This window comes from Copadichromis virginalis, linkage group LG9 (genome assembly GCF_057382275.1).
Source record: "Copadichromis virginalis isolate Kocher_CV1m ecotype Utaka linkage group LG9, C_Virginalis_male_GT1.1, whole genome shotgun sequence".
NCBI classification, from domain to species: Eukaryota; Metazoa; Chordata; class Actinopteri; order Cichliformes; family Cichlidae; genus Copadichromis; species Copadichromis virginalis.
In genome coordinates, this window is record NC_140626.1 from 24415963 (window position 1) to 24439343 (window position 23381).

The 23381-nt window shown below is 42.1% G+C and overlaps 1 protein-coding gene across 2 annotated transcripts in view; it reads right to left on the reverse strand.

Annotated features, from left to right (window-relative positions):
• Positions 1-23381, reverse strand: part of ctdspla (CTD (carboxy-terminal domain, RNA polymerase II, polypeptide A) small phosphatase-like a) — a 36779-nt gene that overhangs the window by 8118 nt on the left and 5280 nt on the right. The window contains exons 2-4 of one of the 2 annotated variants that reach the window (XM_085468326.1): positions 6396-6562; positions 5139-5171; positions 1012-1113 (exon numbers count right to left, since the gene is read on the reverse strand). In XM_085468326.1, the coding sequence (XP_085324452.1) occupies positions 1012-1113; positions 5139-5171; positions 6396-6562 (302 nt within the window). The remainder of the gene's footprint in view (positions 1-1011; positions 1114-5138; positions 5172-6395; positions 6563-23381) is intronic. The other variant, XM_085468327.1, reaches the window with a different exon arrangement.

Here is a 23381-nt window from a genome sequence, read left to right on the forward strand (position 1 = left end):
GTACTAGTGCCTACTATACTGGGCTTTCCCTTTAAGTGCCTGCAGCAGGCTGAAAAAGGCACTATAACATGTTTGTGAGTGAAAAATAGCTGTACATATGTGCCATTACATATACAGATGGAGCATTTTAAGCATATTTTCAGCCTCTAAGTAGTACTGCTCACTACTGAAAACAAAAGCAGGGCTGGCACCAATTAAGCTACATACAAATTGCAGTCTAATGAAAACCACAAATATCCAAATGTCATGAATTTTAAGTTTGAAACTTGGCTTGAATTATTTATGGTTTGAGAGATCAAATTATTTTAATTATCATAATGAAATTAGATGACAAAAAACCATTAGACGTGGATGTGGTATGATCATGTGTAACTGTTGGGCAACCCAGCGGTGCAGCGGTAGGCTGATATATATTTTGAAGACCGATACCGATATTTGATGATTCATTAATTAATTAATATTAAGCACCACAAAGAAGATTCTGTGTTTGAACTCGTTGGTTTTTCCTGTTTGCCATGTGAATTTCCTCCAACTGACTAAAGACACGTTACATTAATTGAGAAGCATAAACTGGCCACTGATGTGGATGCTGTGCATCAATGGTGTGCTGTGCTGTGCTGTTTTCTCTTATGGATCGCTTGATGCTTCACCTGCCTTGAAACCCAGTTTGCAATGGATGCATGGATAGAAACTTGATGAGAAAATCAGTCTTCCAGGTCTTCTCAGTCAGATAGCTGTTCTTGCTCTTTCTCGTTCTCACCTGTTCGAACGGGTATTAAGAACCCTTTATACTCTGAAGGACATAGATTCATGCGATTATGTGTAGCTCAGTGATGCTAACAGGGCTCATGCTATTTGTCCTCAGACCGTATTCAGTAGAGTCATTTTTCAGGACCTATTTCTGTTTAATCCAACTGTGGCTGCACAGCAACAGCATGAGGAAAAACAAAACGCAGCGTCGACGTATTTCAAAGTGCAGTGTGTTTGAGGTCATGTAGGGAGGTGCCGTACCTTGAAGGAGCTGTGTACAAGGGTTTCGTCCAAATCGATCACTACGCAGTTCTTGCCATAGTCTGCTATGCTGACCTCTGGCAGGAGGAACTTGGCTGGAGGCTGCAGAGAAAACACACACATGCATACTTAATGGTAAGCATATAGAGAAGTGCATTATCGGGAACAGGCGGCCACACACGCACACACACACACACTGACGGTGTGTTGGTGGCTCAGTCAGAGTGTTGGATAAGATCACTTCGGGTGTTTTGGGTGACACTCAAGAAACACTTCTCAGGATTAATGACCTGCAGGCGGGTGTCCCTAAGCTTCTGCTCAGAGATATATCAGCACTTTGATAACATGGAATGCTTCTTCTCTGATTGCAGATGTTACATTATTAAAAGTATGCGAAAATCACAAAGTCATATAGATTTCACTTAAAGTTTTTTAACAAGAAGTCTTGAAACTGCTTAGAAAATCGTCGATGCACAGAGAGGAAAAGGGATTTAGTGTGTAGCCACAAGCTGTATGATTTGGCCAAATTATATGAGCTCATCTGACTATCCTACATAAGGAAAAAAGAGCTCCAATTATCTCTGCTCGACCCTGATTTCTACATCACCAGTGCTTATTTCCAGACTATCCCCAGAATGTGTTAAGAGCATCAACAGGGAGCAGTTTTTTCCTGACATTATACTTGATGTCCAATTAAATGCCATCGTATGTGAATTTAGGAGCTATTTCTTCAGATGATAATATTCAAAGTGACATGCCTGCTTTTCTTGCTGGACTCTCCTCGGCGCTGATATTTTCTGTGTTACCTCATGATGACAGAGTTCTGGTGACTGTGCTGTCTTTATGATCGGGTGGGACACTATTGTCCTCTACGAGGTGAGCCTGAGGTTACAGGCAGGCACGGGGCAGATGGTCCGGCCATGGGGGGGCACACACTCAAACCACACACACACACATACAGATCGTGCACCAGCATTTACACGTTCATCCACACACATAGAGGCTGGGATCAACGACTCTGCCAGCCTTAAATACATATGCATGTATGTGTACTTCTGTGTGTGTTTTTTGGTCCACCATGACTGAATTATAGTGCCTAATGGCAGGACTGCATGCTGATGTATCACAGGAAGCATTCTTTTTGAGCAAGGGCACTGAATGGCATCCTGTCAGGGCGTGATGAATGTGATTTACACATGCAAGTTGAACAAAGAAAGAAAGGCTTACTGGGACCTTGACATTCTCACCAGCAGTTAAAATAACCGTGCTCCCAAAGGCACAGACGGGGAGCGCTCTCACAGACTTGTTAAATGTGCTAACTGATTGAAAATAGTTGATCAGCTGGAAGCAACAGATCAAATAAACAAATTTATCCTCTTTGGATTTATGAGGAAATGAAAATTCCAACATGTCCTAGTTTGTCTTCAAGGAACCCACAGAACATGTACATGCAATCCCTTGCAACAGAAATTCTACTTTATTATTAGAGCATATAGAGAGGAGAAGCAAATGTCTATACTACTGCTACTGAATCAACACGTTCTCGCTCCCAAAGCGTAACATTTTACGCTAGGTGACAAATCGTCGGTATATTATGCTTTCGGCCACCCAACACGTCTCAATATTACGAGTTCGGAAACATTAGAAAACATGAGAACCGTTTGGAATGAATCTACACACGTATGTTTATTTTACTTAAACCGCTTTGGAAAACACTATCTAACATGATTAAGGTGGTGGTTAACATTAGGGATAAGGTTAGGGCTGGAATACTGGAACGCGTGTTACCGCGTGAACGTCATTCTATTCGATTTCATCCACAATCCGGCGCGTAGCATAGGAATGCGGAAGATCACCTTTCGTGTTCCCATGGAGCGCCTCGGGACGTGACAAATCATCAGTACATTATGGGTCAGAGTGAGAACGGGCTGACTGAATAAATGTAAGAGAACAACACTTGAGATAATAACAAGAATTGGCCAAGTAACCAAAACATTTGCATTTGTGCTACACACAAAAGTCTTGAGCCACAAGCTTCAGGATTAGTTCTCTGGGCTTCTTGAAGGACATTCAAAGCTCTTCTTTGGATGTTGGCCGGCTTTCGTTGAGTTCTCTGTCAAAATGATCTGACACTGCTTCAATAATGTTGAGGTCTGGGGAGGCCCGTCCATGACTGATGTCAGTCTGTGTTTTTCTGTCCAGGTATGCTTTTACCACGTTGGCAGTATGTTTGGGATCATCATCATGCTCATAAATTAAGCCATGATGGATTAAAATCTAATGGTGCTTTTCTGATTTCATCAACTTTGACAAGATCCCAAACACCACAGGCTGAAATGCAGCCCCAAACTATGACAGAGCCTCCACCGTGAACAGTAGATGAATCGACTCTATCAAGTCCTGTCTTTGCTCAGTTTTTTCCTGCTTTTTAAGAACATGACTTTCAGATTCACCTGCTGTAGATAGTTTTTTTTTCTTAGTCCTGTCACTTCTTTTTTTGTCCTCCACTTGGCCAGTTTCCTTAAATTTTTATCAAGGACAGGCTGCACATCATACCGATTATGCCAAGTTTTTAGCTAATAGCTCTTTTTTATGCCTGGCAGACTGTGTTATCTTTGGGATTTTTCTTGGGCTCAGCTAAAGAAATGGAAATAAATTGTGCTTTTGCAACAGGATGCTAATAAGAAGTTGCCTAAAGGTCCAATTTAAAATCGACTCGTTGCTAAGTTGTCTGTTATGTGTAGAAACAACACCGACGCGTCCTTTGAGTTAGGTGTGTTTTTTTATGCTTGAATGATTAGTGTTAAGTGGATTAAGAAAAAGATATTCCTCTGAAATAGTGAGACACGAGGACCGGAGTAAAAAGTGAGTGAAAAAGCTGTGAACTATTGCTCAAGATCACTTTAACAAAGAGCCGGTCTCCTTAAAAGCAAATTATAAAGAAATGAGAGGTGACGCAAGACTTTTGCAAAGTACTGCAAGTGATACGTGTCTTATTGTTTTAGATGTTTTATTTTTTAATTATTTATTTATAAAGCTCTAAAATAAATTATTAGAATCTTGAGGTAAAAAGATTTAATAAGAAATGTCTCCATACTTTGTTTATATTGTTATAAACATTTCAAGTTAGTCTAAATTGGATGTTTTCTGATCAGGGAAGATTAACCTGAAATTAAAGTTTGTTATTTTTGACATCTTTCTGTATTTCTGATGAGCTTTTGGAGCTAGAATTTAAAAATTCTTCATTTTAAATGTGTTATTGGGACTCTGCTTGCTACTGTGATATTTGCCGTGTTTTAATATTTTGTCTCTTCTTTTAACACTGTATTACAACAACAATCGACGCAGCTGTGACCCGTCCAGTTCAGACGCAGATCTTAAAGCCGTCTGTTTGGACCTACCCGTCAAGACAAAGAGCAGACCTCACCGCCGCATGCATTTCCTGTTATTGCAGGGAGGTGTCTGCTGGGTGGTGTAGTTTAAAGCTTGGCTGCGATATGGGATGCTGTGAGTGTGAATATCCTAAATTACAGTGAACCACAGGCACCGCATAGATTCCAAAATAGCTAAATGAATTGCCGTTTCAGCACAAACAAAGCAGGGATCAGATGATTCCCCTTTTCTGGTGAACAGATGAAGCACAAGTCGCTGAAACCAAGCCCCCCTTCAATGGACTAACATTGATTGCATAATCCCAATAAAACAGTTTTTTTTATGAAGACGAACGCCTAATTCAATCAGGTCTGTCCACTTATTTACCCAAAACTGGAGCTGCGATCTGATCTACGGAGAAAAATCGCTCTCATGTTCTTCTCTTTCAATAGTTGGAGACGCAGGGTAGAGATGGAAAAGACAACAAAGCCACACATAAATCATGTGACAGCAGATGGAACTGAATTGTTTCTTTCTATCAGTCCTGTGAGTGGAGACAAAGCAGCACAAAGGAAAGCCTTGAAAGCCACATGATCATGCGAGAGGGGACAGTGCAAAATTTCATCTGACAGCAAAGAAAAATCACCTCCGTGTCAACAGCTGCATGCAGCAAGAATGATGAGGCACAGCAAGCAGAGGGAGGAGGTTAGCGAGCTGGAGCAAGATGATGAAAAACAAAAGATAATAATACATACACTGGGTATGGGGATGACCTGGACCTGGTCACACTGGAGAAAACAAGCAAAGAGAGAGAAAAAGAGAAAGAGATTAAGGGAGACAGGGTGGAAAAACAAGGGGGGAGGGGGAGAAAGAGGGAAGCGAAAGAAAAACCGTGAAAAAGAAATCGACAACGTCAATATTCCAATCAGCAAATGGGACGGGGAGAAAGCAAGCCTGAGAGACAGAGGGAAGGGATGTATAGTACACATGGTGAGAGGAAAGTGAGAACAACTCAGTCAAAAACAAACACAGCTGCCATAGTAACAAATACGGCTGGCCAGAAATCCAGCAACAGTACACTGTTGGGAGGGACTGTGGGCACGGACCCAGCTCAAAAATCAGCCGCGTACTATAACAAGGCTTTTTATGGCGAGGTTCGCTCGGTTCACTCTAAATTAACGGAAACTCATTTGTTAAGAGGAGGTCCAGAGCGGGTCATTACTGACCACATGTATAGTGCCTGTAAAGGGCCACACATTCCTCCCCTGAATGAGAGACATTTACAGGTAAACAGGAGTGGAAATGTGATACGTCTGCTCCATTTTTAGCCCCGTGTACCTGCCTTGGCAGCAGAACACTGTGTTTGTAGAGGAGCTTCAGGGTTTGGCGTCTTTTCCACAGCCAGAACGTTCTCTTCACACATCCTCACTACACTGGTCAGAGTGTAGTGAGGAGAGGGGGAGGCGTGGGTGCCAAGCAATCCATCACCCCCCAACACACAAGGCCCACTTTATGGGGATTAGAGAAGCAGGAGGGTTTTTCGAGTGCATATGTGTGTTTGTGTGTGTCCGTACATGCGTTGTAGTGGGTTCGTGCGCGAGAAAGAGCCAGTGCGCGTCTTTTTTTGGAGCTTCTCGACGTGCTCAGTGTGTTATTTTGTGTGCAGTTGTGTGCGTAGGCAGATATCGAAGAATGCAAGATGGGAAGTGAGCCCGTATTTTTCAAGCAGTGGATGGTAAACAACCTCTGGGTTCAATGGGTTTGAAGCAGCTGGAAAAATTTGAGGGAGCTCAGCGAGGCTGAGTGCGCCTCAGCCCTCTGCAGGAAAAGGCAAACCCTAACAAGGTCTCTGTAACAAAACCAAACAAATGTTACTTGTTACTGGAACTCCAGTCGAACTAGCACTTCAGTCATAAAATATGAACTAATTCTTGTGTTTGGACACGTAAGATGTAAGTGGTATGGAATCTGGATTGCGGCCAACTCTGACAGGAGAGATAAATGAGCTTTACCTTGGGAGGACTGCCATTCTCCTCTGGGGGCGGGGGCAGAGAAAGTGTCTTGTTGTTGGCAGGTGGTGGCTCCACGTGGTAGTCATTGTAGTTGCGGAAGCAGCAGAAGAAGGGGCTGAAAATGCTCCGGCTCCGATGCTTCTTTAGGCTGCTGTTGGACTGGGAGACTGAAAGAAATAAAAGCCAAAGGGGTAAGAGAGGAGAGCGGTTACATGATATTCTTTTACCTTAAAGACCTGCACTGAAATCGCTACTAATATGACTTTGGAGACTGGCGACCAATCCCCGGTGCACCTTATCTCTTGCTCATCATCATGCAAGATAGACTCCAAGCCTACTTGCAACTCATATACTTAAGCAGTTAAGGATATGGAGAGATAAATGGATGGCGTTTGACTTTGGAAAGCAGAGAGTAGGAAGTTATAGCTCGCAGACGGTTTGCTTAGCGTTGATTGAAATTAGTGGGAAACAGCTAAAGTGGCTCATTGTAAAGAAGTGTGACACACTGCCCACCATCTATCCCTATTATACTAAACAACCTGAGTGAGCCGTGCCTCTGACCAAATGAGCGATAGAACTTGGTTTACCATTTTCAAAAACGGTGTCAACATCAAAATACAAACATGAGAAAACACCTACAGCTTTTAGACTTTTCAACATTTCCTCCTCTCAGTGTATCAAATGCTGCTGTTCGAATGTCTGAAGTAGAAACAACAGAGCGATCCTCTGCGTTGGGGCTGGACTGTGTTTCACGTGCATAACTGCATTATGGTGACAAAAGGAGCTGAGATGTACCACATAGTGAGGCATCAGTTCATGCAATACAGAGCACTGTAGTGATGGGTCGTTCGCGAACGAAATGGCTCTTAGAGCCAGCTCTTTGACGTGAACGACGCGAGCCGGCTCCTTATCGCGAGCCGTCACGTGGGTTTTTTTTTTTTTCTTTCTCTCAGCCTCTCTCTCGCACTTTTTTTCCGTTTCACTCTGCACGCGAGCCTTGTGCTTTACGCTGGGCAGAGGGGGGAGGGGCGGTAGTTACACTCAGTAGCACAGGAACAGAGCCAGAGAGAGAGAAAGAGAGGCAGGGACAACAACATTAGAAAGGTATAGTAATCATCCACAACTATTCATGCAGGTCCATATGACAGAGAATATGCATGTTCTTTTAGTTTTCATATTATAATTTATATTTAATTGTGTTGTGGTTTGCAGTGTTTTGTGTTCTTTTCACTTTAAATTTGTGAAAGGAAAAAGCTGAAAATTTAAATAGTTAAAAGTTGAAATGTGAATAGTTGATTTTTGTATTATATGATTTATTTATTACATTTTATGTGGAGTGAATAAATAAAAGTATATTTACGGTGGCCCCTAGAGACAAAGCACATACAAACTTCAAATCACGTACGAACTCTGAAGCATGTACAAACTCCAAAACACGTAAAAACACGTACAAACTCCAAAACACGTAAAAACTCCAAAACACGTAAAAACACGTACAAACTCCGAAGCACGTAAAAACTCAGAAGCATATAAAAACTCAGAAGCACATAAAAACTCAAAACACGTACAAAAGACAACAGAAGTGCTCCAGGATGCTGGGCGCAGTGTTGAGCCTTTGTTATCTTGTGGCTACACAAGCCAGCAAGTACCAACGACCGGATTTGGTGTGTGGTAATAACAGGTAAATTAACTTTTTTTTAAATTATTTGAATATATATATGAGTGCCTGTGTATAAATACACAAACAATACACACATGCTTTCAATTGTGTAATTTAAGTGATCTAGTAGCTCTGCTTTGGAAGTTCAGTTAATGCTAGAAATGTGTTTTGGAGTTTGTACGTGTTTTGTCTCTAGGGGCCACCGCATATATTTATATATAAACATATATAAATAAAACCACTTGTTTTTACGTTAGTAATTCCTTTTGTGCATAATTTTATATTATTGTTAATAATAAATTAATTAAAGCAACAAAACAACCTGAAGAGCCGGTTCGGAGCCGAAAGAGCCGGCTCTTTTTAGTGAGCCGAACCGAAAGAGCCGGATCTCTAAAAAGAGCCGGAAATCCCATCACTAGAGCACTGGGATAAAAATAGCCCGTCTGAGAGAGCCCTCTGGGGAAGGTAGTCCAGTTAATTAACATCAGGAGAAGAAGAGAGGTCAAGACATAGATTAAAGTGTACTGTCTAGAAAGATAGATCTTAGATAATTTCTGTTATTTGACAAGAATTAAGTAAAATTTATGTGTTTGCCAAGAAGGGTTGATCAGAGGCTCCTGGGAGAAAACAACATACACATGTATGTCCCTAGTTACATCATTTCTCCTTCAGTCTCTGAAGCCCATGGCCTACTTTCACACCGACAGAACAGAAACAAGCAGTCTTGAATAGTCTTTAAGGCCTCTATTAATGTTCTTTTTTTACATTTTCTGCTAGTGAGGATTAGAGCATAAAAATAGAAATCTGAGCAGCGGTACTACAATGGCTAAATTCTGACAGTGCAATTATCACAAGGTGTTCCCGAAGCAGACGTTCTGCCAGCTTAATTGCTTTAAAGGTGATTTCTCGGACTTGGAAATCCCAAATCTGTTCAAGTCTTCAAAGCGTCCACAGGCTGGCTTTAGCTGAAATCACTGTTTTCAAGGCATCCAACAGTGTCCCTGTTTGCTACTGTTTTGTTAACGTGTTCATACAGCCGTGTGACACAGGCAGCACAGTTAGCCATGCATGCTTGGGCTGTTTGCAGCTTGCTCCTGTTCTGAGAGCCTTCAGACAGACGCCTGGAACTATCCTCGGGTTGCTCAGACTGGATCTGACAGGCTGTGGGCAGTTCGTCTTCTTTGTTTTCGTCATCTTTGTAGTCCAAAGCTCGGTGTGGCTCTTCCTCTATTCTGATAGATGTTCCAGAGAAGCAGCACTTCAGTAAACAAACACAACTATATGGTTGGAAAAGAAAGGCGACCTGCTGTGTTACTAAAACCCGCGTGGATACTGAAGGAGATGTTTTGCCCATGCAGACATGATCCACAGTTTAAAGTCTGTCGGCTGACATTCTATATTTCTCTTTGCGGATATAAAAGTAAATACACTCTGGTACAGAGACAGCGCATTACTGTTTGAAGCACAATGGGAATTCATTTGATTATAGGAAAGACCCACTGCACTCGCTGAAAGCATTAACCTCAGTAGATAAAGGTCACCAATCACATATGCATACACAAACAGTCCACATAAAGTCATATACGTAGCTTGGTGGAATTAAACGCATAGTATAAGCTCCATAGTATAAGCTCCATAGTATAAGCTCCATAAGAAACTAAATGCTAACTGTGTCCTTGTGAGCCATAATCCCAAGGAGGAACACTGGTGTCCCAAGAGCCACCAAACTGTTTGTTGATGCTGTGCTATTGATTTAGCAAACACATATTCTAGCATTCCTCTCCATGCTGACTGACAGTATTTGTTTGTCTTTACTTCAATTTATCTATTGCTGTGAAGAGTTGCAAATTGGTTCCTGAATGCATCCAAGCAATGCTGGATGTGCTAAACTTGCAAGCTAAAAACAGCTAAATCCCCCTTTTGGGGCTTAGCAGGCTTTTGCCATCCACAGATTCATTTGCGGAGAGTTTCATCACACGGGGGAAATCACTTGGCCAGATTGACTTTTTGACTTGAACTTCTAGTGCAGAAACACTATAACACCTATAATTACTTAATCAGAAAGCGAAACGCTTGTTAGCCTTTACTTTGTTAATGACTTTATCAATGACTCAGGTGAAAAATGACAGCAGCATCTTGTTCCTAAACCGTGTCACTCTGGATAATTCACAGACAAAGTAATGCATGAAGTAACAAGGTTAGCGTTTCTGGAAAATGTCATTCTTCACGCACCACAATATAAATTCCATTTGCTTTCGTTATTTTGTGACATAGGGAGAAATCTCCAGGACAGATATGTTTTAAAATTGAACAAACCTATGGCGGTTGCAGAAAACCGTATTAAAAACATAAAAACGTCAACTCTGTGATCATATCTTTTGATATGTCCCATTTGAGACATTCAATCACCTCCCCTCTTTATTAAGTTGGCCCCAAACGCCTTCGTGTAATTCTCCGCTCCTCCATTTTGAGGCCGTCTACATTTTCCCGCCCCGTTCTGGTGCCCCAGTCGGCCTCCTGAAAAAGCAGGTGGGAGTGCACGAGGGAGAGAACGCAGAGGGAGAGAAGGGCGTAGAATGGGTGGAGAGAGAGTTACTGTGGTGAAACAGCCTATACTTGGGTCTGATTCTTACTCCACCTCCTCCTGCACCACCACCCTACACAAACAGAGCTTTCCTTTCTGCCTTGGACACAAACAACATAGCTGAGAGTTGACTGCTGCTGGAGCCTGAGCAAACACACATACTGTACACACACATTCGTGCATGCATGTAGCATATGTTCACATGTTTAGGCAGAGAGCCAAGTACACAGTGATCAACAAATAGCATACTTCACACACTGAGGCACACAGAAACGTTTCTATCAGTGTCCTTGCTGAGGAATGTGGAGTCAGCCCGCCTTGCATAGTAATGCAACTTTCGTCAGCTCTGGGAATAACAGAGAAAGGTTAAAGGGCAGCACTTGCCATTAAAAACAGAGGCGGATAGACTTGAACGAAGGCTCTAGATTTACAGTGGGGCAAAAAAGTATTTAGTCAGCCACCGATTGTGCAAGTTCCCCCACCTAAAATGATGACAGAGGTCAGTAATTTGCACCAGAGGTACACTTCAACTGTGAGAGACAGAATGTGAAAAAAAAATCCATGAATCCACATGGTAGGATTTGTAAAGAATTTATTCGTAAATCAGGGTGGAAAATAAGTATTTGGTCAATAACAAAAATACAACTCAATACTTTGTAACATAACCTTTCTTGGCAATAACAGCGGTCAAACGTTTACTATAGGTCTTTACCAGGTTTGCACACACAGTAGCTGGTATTTTGGCCCATTCCTCCATGCAGATCTTCTCGAGAGCAGTGATGTTTTGGGGCTGTCGCCGAGCAACACAGACTTTCAACTCCCGCCACAGATTTTCTATGGGGTTGAGGTCTGGAGACTGGCTAGGCCACTCCAGGACTTTCAAATGCTTCTTACGGAGCCACTCCTTTGTTGCCCAGGTGGTGTGTTTTGGATCATTGTCATGTTGGAAGACCCAGCCTCGTTTCATCTTCAAAGTTCTCACTGATGGAAGGAGGTTTTGGCTCAAAATCTCACGATACATGGCCCCATTCATTCTGTCCTTAACACGGATCAGTTGTCCTGTCCCCTTGGCAGAAAAACAGCCCCATAGCATGATGTTTCCACCCCCATGCTTCACAGTAGGTATGGTGTTCTTGGGATGCAACTCAGTATTCTTCTTCCTCCAAACACGACGAGTTGAGTTTATACCAAAAAGTTCTACTTTGGTTTCACCTGACCACATGACATTCTCCCAATCCTCTGCTGTATCATCCATGTGCTCTCTGGCAAACTTCAGACGGGCCTGGACATGCACTGGCTTCAGCAGCGGAACACGTCTGGCACTGCGGGATTTGATTCCCTGCCGTTGTAGTGTGTTACTGATGGTGACCTTTGTTACTTTGGTCCCAGCTCTCTGCAGGTCATTCACCAGGTCCCCCCGTGTGGTTCTGGGATCTTTGCTCACCGTTCTCATGATCATTTTGACCCCACGGGATGAGATCTTGCGTGGAGCCCCAGATCGTGGGAGATTATCAGTGGTCTTGTATGTCTTCCATTTTCTGATGATTGCTCACACAGTTGATTTTTTCACACCAAGCTGCTTGCCTATTGTAGATTCACTCTTCCCAGTCTGGTGCAGGTCTACAATACTTTTCCTGGTGTCCTTCGAAAGCTCTTTGGTCTTGGCCATGGCGGAGTTTGGAGTCTGACTGTTTGAGGCTGTGGACAGGTGTCTTTTATACAGATGATGAGTTCAAACAGGTGCCATTCATACAGGTAACGAGTGGGGGACAGAAAAGCTTCTTACAGAAGACGTTACAGGTCTGTGAGAGCCAGAGGTTTTCCTTGTTTGAGGTGACCAAATACTTATTTTCCACCCTAATTTACGAATAAATTCTTTACAAATCCTACCATGTGAATTCATGGATTTTTTTTTCACATTCTGTCTCTCACAGTTGAAGTGTACCTCTGGTGCAAATTACTGACCTCTGTCATCATTTTAAGTGGGGGAACTTGCACAATCGGTGGCTGACTAAATACTTTTTTGCCCCACTGTATAATAATTAGTTAGCACTTCAGCAGTATGTGGCTTAGTTAGCAACAGATACATAATCTAGGGTAAAAGGTGATGCATGAAAGTGTCCTTTTCCAACACAAAGCTCAAAGAACAGAGAGCAATATCAGGCCATGTCTGTAGCCTCTTATAATAATGTGTGCAGGTGCACATTATTTGCCCTGCTGAATACGCTTCAACCGATTCAGCATCCCTGCTTGATCTGAGAACTGCGTAAACGGCTCTTCAATTCAGTGCTTATGTTAAAGCTCCAGCTGAACGTTAGGTAACAGTAGCAGAAAGCACGCTACTCAAACAGAGACGGCCAGGCCCGAGCTCTCTGCCACATGTTCAGGCACAACCACTAACACGGCCGGAAGAGGAGGTGGTGAGGGGGATGCAGGAAATTCTCAGCATTCTTGACAGGAAGAGATAATCACCCTGTGACCCACAGTGTGGAATAATTCCAGGCTCCAAGAGGGATTGTGATCTCTGCCTTACCTTGAGACTTTTGAGTTGGCCTCTTTTGCTGTTCCTTTAAAGGCACAAAAAATGCCACATAAGGTCTTATAGTATTATATTAGGATGTCCATCACTCTTGATCCATCTCCCTCTGGGTGAAACTGCCCAGAGAGGCAGACAATTCAAGGTTTATTTTTGTTTATGATACATGCTTTTGGCCATTATTTTTATTAGTTAACAATTTACTCACAGTGTTAATTGTTATAACAAGGGAGCACTGCTACAACAATGTAGTTTTTGTTGTCTTTTTAGTATCTTCCTCTTCTCATAGTACTTTTTAAAAGGTGACAGAGAAGCCCATTTGTGATAGATCCTCGCAGCTCTCAGCTCATCTTTGGCGATCAAACCCAAGCCAGCAGGTATGTATGATCATTCCAGTGGGTCATGAGTCAACCTCAAGATTTTGTCTCAGTTCATCATGCCAGGTAAACCTCCAGCTGGCGCTGCCCCAAGGACATCTTTAACAGGAGCCACTTAAACTGCCTCTTCTCATTGCCAAAGAGCCAAGTTCTTTTCATTGTGGAATTAAACCTCTCACCCTGATGATGTCACGCCATTACGTTCAATCGTGCTTCCTTTTGCAGACGATGTTCTTTTCTCACCAGCATATAAAGGAACAATGTGCAATTAAGTATGAATGCTTAATTGGCTTGTGGATCAGCACTTTTAAGTCTTAAATCCACGGTTTTGCCATGGAAAAGGATGGCATTCCAAGTAAAGGCAAAGCATATACCTCAGGTGAAGGAAAAATGGGGAGAAAGGATCACAAGATCAGCTGCAAGCCATCAAAAACAGCTACACTGAACAGCAGTTTTGGATTGGAAGCTGAGCCCTAAGACAAAGCTTTGCTAGTTAGTTGATCATTTTCATTTTATGTATAATAAACACTTATAGAAACATAAGTATTTATATTTAGCAGCAAAGCAGTTTAGAGTTTTTATATTACTCGCTATTTGAATTTTATTGTCCGTTTTTCCCAAACAGTTTAAAAGCCTCCACACTCTCAGGTCCTTCGGTTATCCTGTTTGACTGAGTAAATGGAGCATTCTAGCCCTTAAATCCAAGTCCTATCTGCAGCTGAAGGCTTACCATCCAAATTTAGGCAAACTACTGGCTGCTAACAAAACAAATTATGTAACTTAGACAACTTGAGTGCAGGACAACCTTCGGCCAATCAAAAGAGCACTTTTATTAGTGAGAAGGATTACATACCATTATAGTGATATTAGTAGTGCCTTTGCGACATGCTTTGACGGCACTCCAGTAACACTTAGCTAAGCAGCCAGGCGGGTAAAGTGTACAGTACCTGGGGGTATGATGGTAAACGTGAGAACAGTGCATGTGAATGTGGTGCTTTAATAATTTAGATGGAAAAGAGGTCGGATTTAAATAGTACACTCAGCTAGTTCACAGACAATCAACAAATAGGAAGACTTCAACGTGTCTTCTGTTCTGTATAACTGAACAAAAGCTTTCAGATGGTGAAATGTGACACAAGTCGACAACAAATATCACATGCTAAAATCCTGCTATTCCTTCAGGAAACAGGGCGTAATTTCACAGATTATCTGCTGCCACCCCTCACTGAGATTTTTGAGAGTGGGGTGTTTTCATTAGAAGCTGTTTAAAGCTCAGATAAAATCCTTATTCACCTGCAGCCAGACTGAAGAACGGGGCTCTCACACAAACACGTACACCAATAGGTAATCCACTGCAGCTTGGGATCTAATTGCTTCAGCAAACAGCTTTCAGAATCATGTGAAGAAGCTGTTTCTGTCCCATGCTACCACTACCAGAACAGAAAGGGGGGATTCCTTGTTGCGCACAGTAAGTGTGGAAGGAATCCCTGCAGCAATGTGCTATATCTACAACTAGGATATGAACGAAGGAGGGAAATACTTACAATTTCCGAAATCACAAGCTATCGTGCTATGTGTGACAAAACCCAAAGATATTAAAATTAATGTTAACATAAAACTACTACTGTTGTCAGTTTGGGCAAATCTGTCCACAATATTAATATTAGCCAAAGATAACCCGAGTCAAATTAAAAAGCAGTTTTTAAATGAATTTTTTTTTTTTTTTAGAAAAAGTTATTCAAACCTACATGGCCCTGTTTGAAAAATTTATTGCCCCCTATACCTAATTTTTCATGCCATTCTTGGCAGCAAGAACTGCAATCAAGAATTTGCCATGATTGGTAACGAGTGGTTCGCATCGCTATGGAGGAATTTTGAACCACCTTTCTTTGCATAATTGTTTTAATTCAGCCACATTGGAGGGTTTTCTAGCATTTTTCTGTTTTTTGAGACATTCTGAGGTGGACTTGCTGATGTGTTTCTAATCATCGTCCTGCTGCGTAGCGAAAGTGCACTTGAGGATCAGGACATGTTCATTTACAACAAGTCATCCAGGTCCCAAAGCAGCATAACAGCCCCAGATCATCACACTACCACCACCATGTTTGATGATCTTTTTATGAAATGTTGTGTTAGTTTTACGCCAGATGCCAGGATATCATAGCTGCTCAAGTGGGTTTTAAATCTGTGCTACACTAGTTAGTTCTTTAAAGGGAACTCTGTTCATTTTCACCCTTGGTGCGGTTCGTTGGTGCAGATGTGAATACTGTAATCACACTCAGATGCAGCCCAAAATAAATGCACCAAGAGGGATGTGGTTTTGGTCCAGTTCCAAACAGACTCCATGGCGTGATCCAATCTCAATCTGACCCAACTACCAGGTGTACACTTCAAGTTTGAGCTAAAAGTCTTCCTGTAGCGGGACATGCTTCTCATTCTTGGATGTGGCTGGGTTTACAAACCGTAGCAACGAGACATAGAATGAATCAAGACCTCAGTTGGACAGATCCTTTATCTACAAGTCCAGAAGACAGCACCTTCTTATTTCTATATGTTGTTCCCACTTCAGACACATCAGACCAATAATTGGACTGAATGTGCATTGTATGACTACAAACCATGTGAAAACAGCCTTAAGCCTTGATTTTTTTGTATCCGCAAAACTGCTTTGGTCCCCTCAGAGTTGGAGTCTGAGTAACAAATTTCAGCATCGGATATTAAGCGTGAGGGTCCATGCGGAAATCAAACTATGGATGCATCCCAGGTGGTGGACTTCAAATATGTAAAACAGAAATGACTACTCAGCTGTCGGATCTCCAGCTGTCTATGTCCATATCTGCAACGGAATGTAAATAAAACTTTGTCTTCTAGTTTCAAACCACTTGTTGAAAATGATATCTATCACACTCTGAAAGGACACACGCAAGAAGGAAGACAGCAGCAATGTGGTGACCATGGGACACCAATAAAATTCAGCAACTCGTAGCGATGACAGGTGAAATAACCTGAGTGACGCTTATCTGATCTGATCTCAGCCACTGGTAGCAAAGACTGAAATGAAACATTAAACAGTTGGAAGAGGAGTGAATAATTTTATACACTGAAGAAAGCAACAAAAAAATTCTGTAAGAATACAGTTTAATGAACCCTTTTAAAAACAAAGGATTTTTTCCCTCCACATCGAAAGGAGCCAGCTGAGGTGGTTCGGGCATCTGACAAGGATGCCTCCTGGGTGAGGTGCTCGGGACATGTCCCACCAGGAGGAGGCCCGGAGCAGATCCAGGACACGCTGGAGAGATTATATCTCTCGGCTGGCCTGGGAACACCTTGGTGTTCCCCCGGACAAGCTGGAGGAGGTGGCCGAGGAAAGGGAGGTCTGGGCTTCTCTGCTTAGGCTGCTGCCCCTGCGACCCGGCCCCGGATAAGCAGAAGAAGATGGCTGGATGGATGGATTATTTCCTTTTTTTCCCTTTCAACTATGCATGTAATTTTACTGTTTACCAATGATAGAAATGCCCATACACTTCAATAAAAATCCATTAAATACTGGCAGAAAATTAACAGGACAATTAACAGACACCAGTGGTGGTGCAAGCATTTCCCCTATTCCTGGACATTTACAGTGTAACCTCAAGATTTATTAAAACAGAGACTAGCAGCACCAAATGCTCCCTCACGAGAAGCTATAACTAGATTTTTCTTCTTCTTTTTTTTTTTAGCAAATCAATTCAGTATTCTGCAGATAATTGTATTCAAAGACACTTTTTAAAACTACTATGTTATACACCAAGAGTCAGTTCAGCTATTAGTGTCGTGGATGCTAACACACATGGACTAAAGCATCCAAATCAATGAGCAAAAACTAGTTAAAGGATGCTAAAAAAAAACAACCTGGAAAACACAGAATTATAAACAACCTCCGCTGCTGCTCATTAAAAACAGACACAGGAGAAAAATCCCACTGAGAAAGGAGACAATTACAACAGATTGGCTTCCATAACAATATTAACACCAAAGAGCATCTGCTTGCACTCGAACATGTGTTTGGTTACATGCCTGCGCGCAGAATCGAACACACTCAGCTGATCCAAACAGCTGAGTGGCGTTAGATAGCACTGGATGAACTGAGACTGACAGTTGTGTCTGTCAGTCTGTGTGCGTTCACTGTGCCGAGGTCCTGGGTGGGTTATGTGTTAGGCCATCGGGGCAATAATAGCACAGTATGATAAAATAAACTCCCATTAAGCCTCCTTACTTCCCCACATAGACAGCTGAGGCTGAGGTGAAAATTACAGGCTGTGGAGGTACATTCAGTTCCAGCAGATGCCTTTAGTCACTCTCACTGACCCTCAGCTGCCCTTCTGGCTTTATTTCGCCTACTTATAGAGAGGATTTACATGTACATGTACATCCTACATAATCTTATATAACTAAAATTACTCAGTAACTCAGTTATTTGATTGAGCCAAGATGTGGTTTGCAGGGACCTAATCGCATAAGTCATTTGGTTGGCACACACTGCATGCAAGGTACGAATCCCCGCCGCTGCTGTGTGAACTCTGACACACAGCCGTGGGTGGGTCGGCCCCTGCTTTCCTCTCTTAGTTGCACAGCGGCATAGGCGCTGTGGTGGCGGTGCCAGCCCGCTTACAGCCCCTCAGGGATGAGGGCTGATGCCGCTTTTTGAGCGCTCAGTGAAATGAAGGAGATGACAAGAGCGGGGGAATTAGCCCACTGAGGGCCCAGGAAGGAATAATGAGAGAGATCTGACTATTCTGGTGGAGTTACGCAACCGACAGCAACACAGCCCACGTTGTTTGGGGCTGCTGCGGTAGTTCATTATTAATATATCCTTGTACATTCTCATCTACTACTGTGCGCTGAAAGCCAGAGGCTCAGTGACTGATGGGAACTCCTCCTTGCCCATCTACTTCTTTACGACAGTAAAGAAATTAATGTGAGATGTAATTAGGGACGTCTTTAGGCTCCACTTTAATACAGACAGGCTTAACTATTCAGTGACCCAAGAGTAGGAGGATCTTTTAGAGAATTAGGGCTCTTAAATGAAAGAAATTAAAAACTGGTTAAAATCAAAGCTGACTATTAAGTCTCTAATATGAGTCAAACTCCATCACACTTGATCTCCCAGAATGCAATCAACAGCCCCTTTTAGCATGGTAAATAACCGTGTCTTTCAAACTCCACATCCTCCTAAAGACATCTCTGATATCAGACTTTAAAGGGCCCCGCGGAGATAACAAAGACATTATACGACAGTGCTTCCTGTGATGAGTAATGAAGTTTTTCAGTATTCAGTGTTATTCTCAAGTACAAAGTCATCGATGAAACAAGTAGGCACTGAAAAAAAGAGATTTTTTTAAGTATTGCTCATTAAAATACTGCTTGTTATGAATGAATGGGAAACAAGTAGGTCATATACTTGTGTGCATGTGTTGGTGTGAGCATGTAGTAGACCTGGTTGTGTTTCGCTGTTACACTTTCTCGTGCGTCTGCTCTCTGAGGGGCATTCATCTCCACATTTCCACACAGAGAATGTCCTACTTAGAGTCCCCGGAGACTTACAGTTAAACAGTATTCACCTTTTACCTCTGGAGGATGACGGGGGTGGGGATGGGGGGAATTGCCTCTCTGTATCTCCCGCGGGCATGTGCGTTTGCTTATTATCGGATCATCTGTTTAAAAATGTATGAACCTTTTATGCTCTTCTGTCAAATATCTCACAAACTGGGGCGCAGCATAATTCAGGGAGGGCGACAGAAAATCATTGTGGACAAAACATGATCTGCTGCTCAGATAGCCAATTACTGATGATAAATGCCAGCGAGAAGAGGGCAAAATATGCATAGAGGCCGTCCCCTTGTCAAGGGCCGGCCTGCAACCCAGATGCTTTCTCCTGCTCTCTCCCTCCTTGACACAAACACCTCTAGCTCTCTCGCTTTCTTGGTCTTTCTTGACCCCGAACTTTCTCTGAGTGTATTGATCTTTTTCGACAGCGTCCGTTTGGATGGATGGATGCTCAATTAAACGTTAGCTTGTTGCACGTCCGACTCCAGAACTCAACGGTTCCATCGTTTTAGGAGCGTCCCTGAGAGCAGAAAGCGTGCAGGCTGCTGTGGCCGCACGGCAAACGGTCCTTTTGCTCCAAAGGGACTGTGGCTTTTGGAGCATTGAATTGCTCTTCACAGTCACTGCATGCCTTATGTGTCAAGATATACAGGAAAGGCTGGTGATGTAACCCCACAACAATACTTTGCATTCAAACCAAAGTATGGCAGGCACGTACCAGAAGAACCAGAGTGTCAGTCATTTATCTTCTGTAGTTAATTAGAAGGAGTTTCAGTCTGAAGTTTGACGGGTCGAATGTCCCTGACAGCTGCAGTCAATTAAATCAATAGTTGAAAACAGACCCAACACTATGCTGTTATCCGCTGAAGTTTGGTATGCTCGATGTTTTTCTTGAACTGCAGCGCATGCTTTCTCATGAAAATCAATATAACCCAGATCAAGATGGACGTCTGCTGGTTAGTGTATTGTTTTATAGCGAATTTCACTGAAATCCTACTGTAACAGTGGTTTTAAAGGCCATGCCGGACATTTTGAAACAGCATTTGCTCCAAAACAAGCAACCACAGCATACGAGCTGCACTTGAGGCCACATTCGAACATAAAACTTCCCCACAGTGCTGTCAAACACGCAGTCCAAAGCACACAGACATAAAAAGAGGCCCAGAAAAACCCAAAGCTGGTTTGTGCTGAAGAACCAACAAACGGGACAACAAACTGCACGTCTAGTTTTTCATGTACACGTTCTGACACGCGTTCCTCGAGGCCAGCCGAGAGAAAACATGAATAATTTTGATATATGCTTAAATTCAAACAGTCTTTGCTGCTTGTAGAACATCCCAGAGTGCTTTTTCCAAAAGGAGTAAACTTTAAAAAAAAATGCATGCTCACTCACCACAGGCAACTTTTAAAGTGAAATAATTACTGCACTTACATGACTGTCAGTCTAATTCAAATCCACCGGCCGACCATCATACTCGAAACACAGGAATGAAACTCTTGGTAAAGAGAAACAGGAACATAAACTCATGTCTTTCAGGTCTTCTAGTACTTGATTAAGCAAGAACATGATACGAAACATGCCGCAAAAATGTACTTAAATAGAACAGTGGTGGTGCATGCATTTCCCCTATTCCTGGACACAAATGGTGTCTTTTTAAGTACTTCACTTTACCATTTTAAACTTTAGCTTTACACTTCAATTTATTCAGAATGAATCAAAAATAGTTACAAGTACAAAATGTAATTGGTCAAAATTAAAACATGATAGAAAAATGTAGAACAGCTTGGGACACATTTGATGCTAGCAAGCATTTATAGCAGCAGAGGGTTTTAGGAAGCATGCTGCTTATTTCTCTGTCTTTAATAGATTTTAGAGAACAGTAATTCCCTTCTACTTGCAATATCGAGAGAACAGTGATAACTGACCTTAGGTTTAAGCAAAATTGTCTCTTTGATCTCTCTCTCCTCAGGTCAGGTCTGTGAGAAAGTTTCTATGGATCCTGTAGGGTTTTAGTGGCATACCGTATATCAGTTTAAACAAGAAATATCCTAAAACTATTTTAAACTAGACGCTAGTCGGGGACTTCAGAGCAGGAATATGTTCTGTTACAGCTGCTTCAGAGTGAAAGTTTAAGTCATCACAGTCATCCAGGGTGGGAGTGAGGAGTCCACCCACACTATTTTCCCCTGTGGCCTCTCTGAGGATGGATTGCAGTGCTATTGCATCTTTCGTTGTGTCTCCTAATCCATAGATCTACTGGCTACCTAATCATTAAGGGCCACTTTGCTGATTTCTCACTCAAATCTTTATTGCAAGCAGAAGAAAATCCAACATAAATCTTTCTAATGCATTCTGTGTCATACGAGATAAGCCTAATTGGTGCTGGTAAAACTCTCCCAGCCATTATAGCACTTTTTTATGAATATTGGCTACTTTATAATATGCTGTCAGGATCAAAGTCTACCAACTGAGGAAATGTAGTGAAAATATTATTTGGGTTCCTTCCCAGTTTGCTTTAGCATATGCAAGTAGTGATTCTGAAAAATCTGAAGGTGTTCCTTTATACACAAGGGCACCGTAATTGATTTTGCAAGCTTGTCTTTGCTGACACAACCACAAAAGCATGTGTGCCGCCCCTCAGGGAATCAAATCGGAGAAGTCAGGTGAATGTGTAAACCATTAAACTATGGAACAAGTGCAAGTAGTCATTTTGAAGACGCTATTTGTGTAATATTAAAGATACACTTGCCATAATAAAATGTCAATTGATTTGAGCACCTTGGTATAGAAAGTTGTATATTTTTAAGGAGGAGCACAGTTTCTGGCATTTGAGTGGAATTTGTCAAGATGAAAATCAAGTAAGCATGGAAGTGAAAAACACTGCAGTTCTGTAAATGGTCACTAGAGGCCGCCTGCCAAAATGACTCCAAAAGGAAAAAATGTGATTAAAACTTCATCCAAATCATGCTACGGTGAATTTTTCCCTTAATGAAAACTATATTGGAGTGAATTTTAATGTGGTAGCATCATAAACCGAGGGATGGGACTGCCTGCACAGCAAGTGAATTAGCGCTGCACAATTTTTTCCTTCTGATTATTAAGGCTAATAAACACCACTACTCAACACATATACTCAAGAGTTGCATTTTTTGGGTAAAATTCATCCTAAAAAAACTAATTTTGAATTTTGAAACTAAATCGAAATGAAGTCACTACGAAGTAATGAGGAGCCGGTGCTGATGTTTCTAAACAAGAAAAAGGAAGAAACGGAGATTCTGGATTCATCCAATTCAAAAGAAGGCAGCAGGGAGAATTTCATGGCTTAATCCAGGAGTTGCAGCTGTATCACGGCCACTTTAGTACATATTTCAGGATGTCAGTGAGGCAGTTTGGGCTGTCAGATGACCACATCTGAGGAGGCAGAATAATAATTTCAGAGAGCTGAGTGACTCGAAGCGGCGTCTAGCTATGTGTGTGAGGTAAAATGGGATTATTGAGCTACAGTGCACAATGCAGCAATCTGATTGGGTAGATCTGTTTGTTCACATCTAAAAAATTGGATAAATCAAGCTTGGTTTGGTTTGGCTCACAGCACATTCCTGCCCCTCCCTGAGCCTGGTTGTGTCAGAGGTTTCTTCCTGTTAAAAGGGAGTTCTTCCTTCCCACTTTTGCCAAGAACTGGCTCAACGCGGTGGTCTGATTGTAGATTTCAGATTGTTTTCTCTTTATATTGTAGGTCTTCATCCTATAATATGAAGAGCCTTGAAGTGATGGTAGTTGTGATTTGGTGCTATTTAAAAAGAAATGAATTAATCTGAACAGTATAACCAGCTGCTGGTTGTGGTTTCATATATACAGAACAGTTATAATATAAGGTTGTGAGCTGCTTCACATCTTCTTAACTCTAAACTCTACATTACACAGAAAGGCCACACGACAATTAATTTGCTGCTTACAACTTTAAAAACATGCTCCACCACTTGCTGTAGCAGGACTAAAATGATATAAATTATTACAGTCCCCCTCCACCCGCCCCACTTCCGCTTTGGGCATGCTCATTTTAACACAGAGACATGGGCTGATCCCACACAAACAGTTAATAAGCTTTTCAGACAAGGAGCTTATGGCTAGGCTAAAACATTCAATTCTTCCCAATGAGCTGTCCAGTATGCTATTGGTATTAATGAAGATGTGTTGGGAAACATCTAACACTCCAACACTTCCCTGGAGGTGCAGATAATC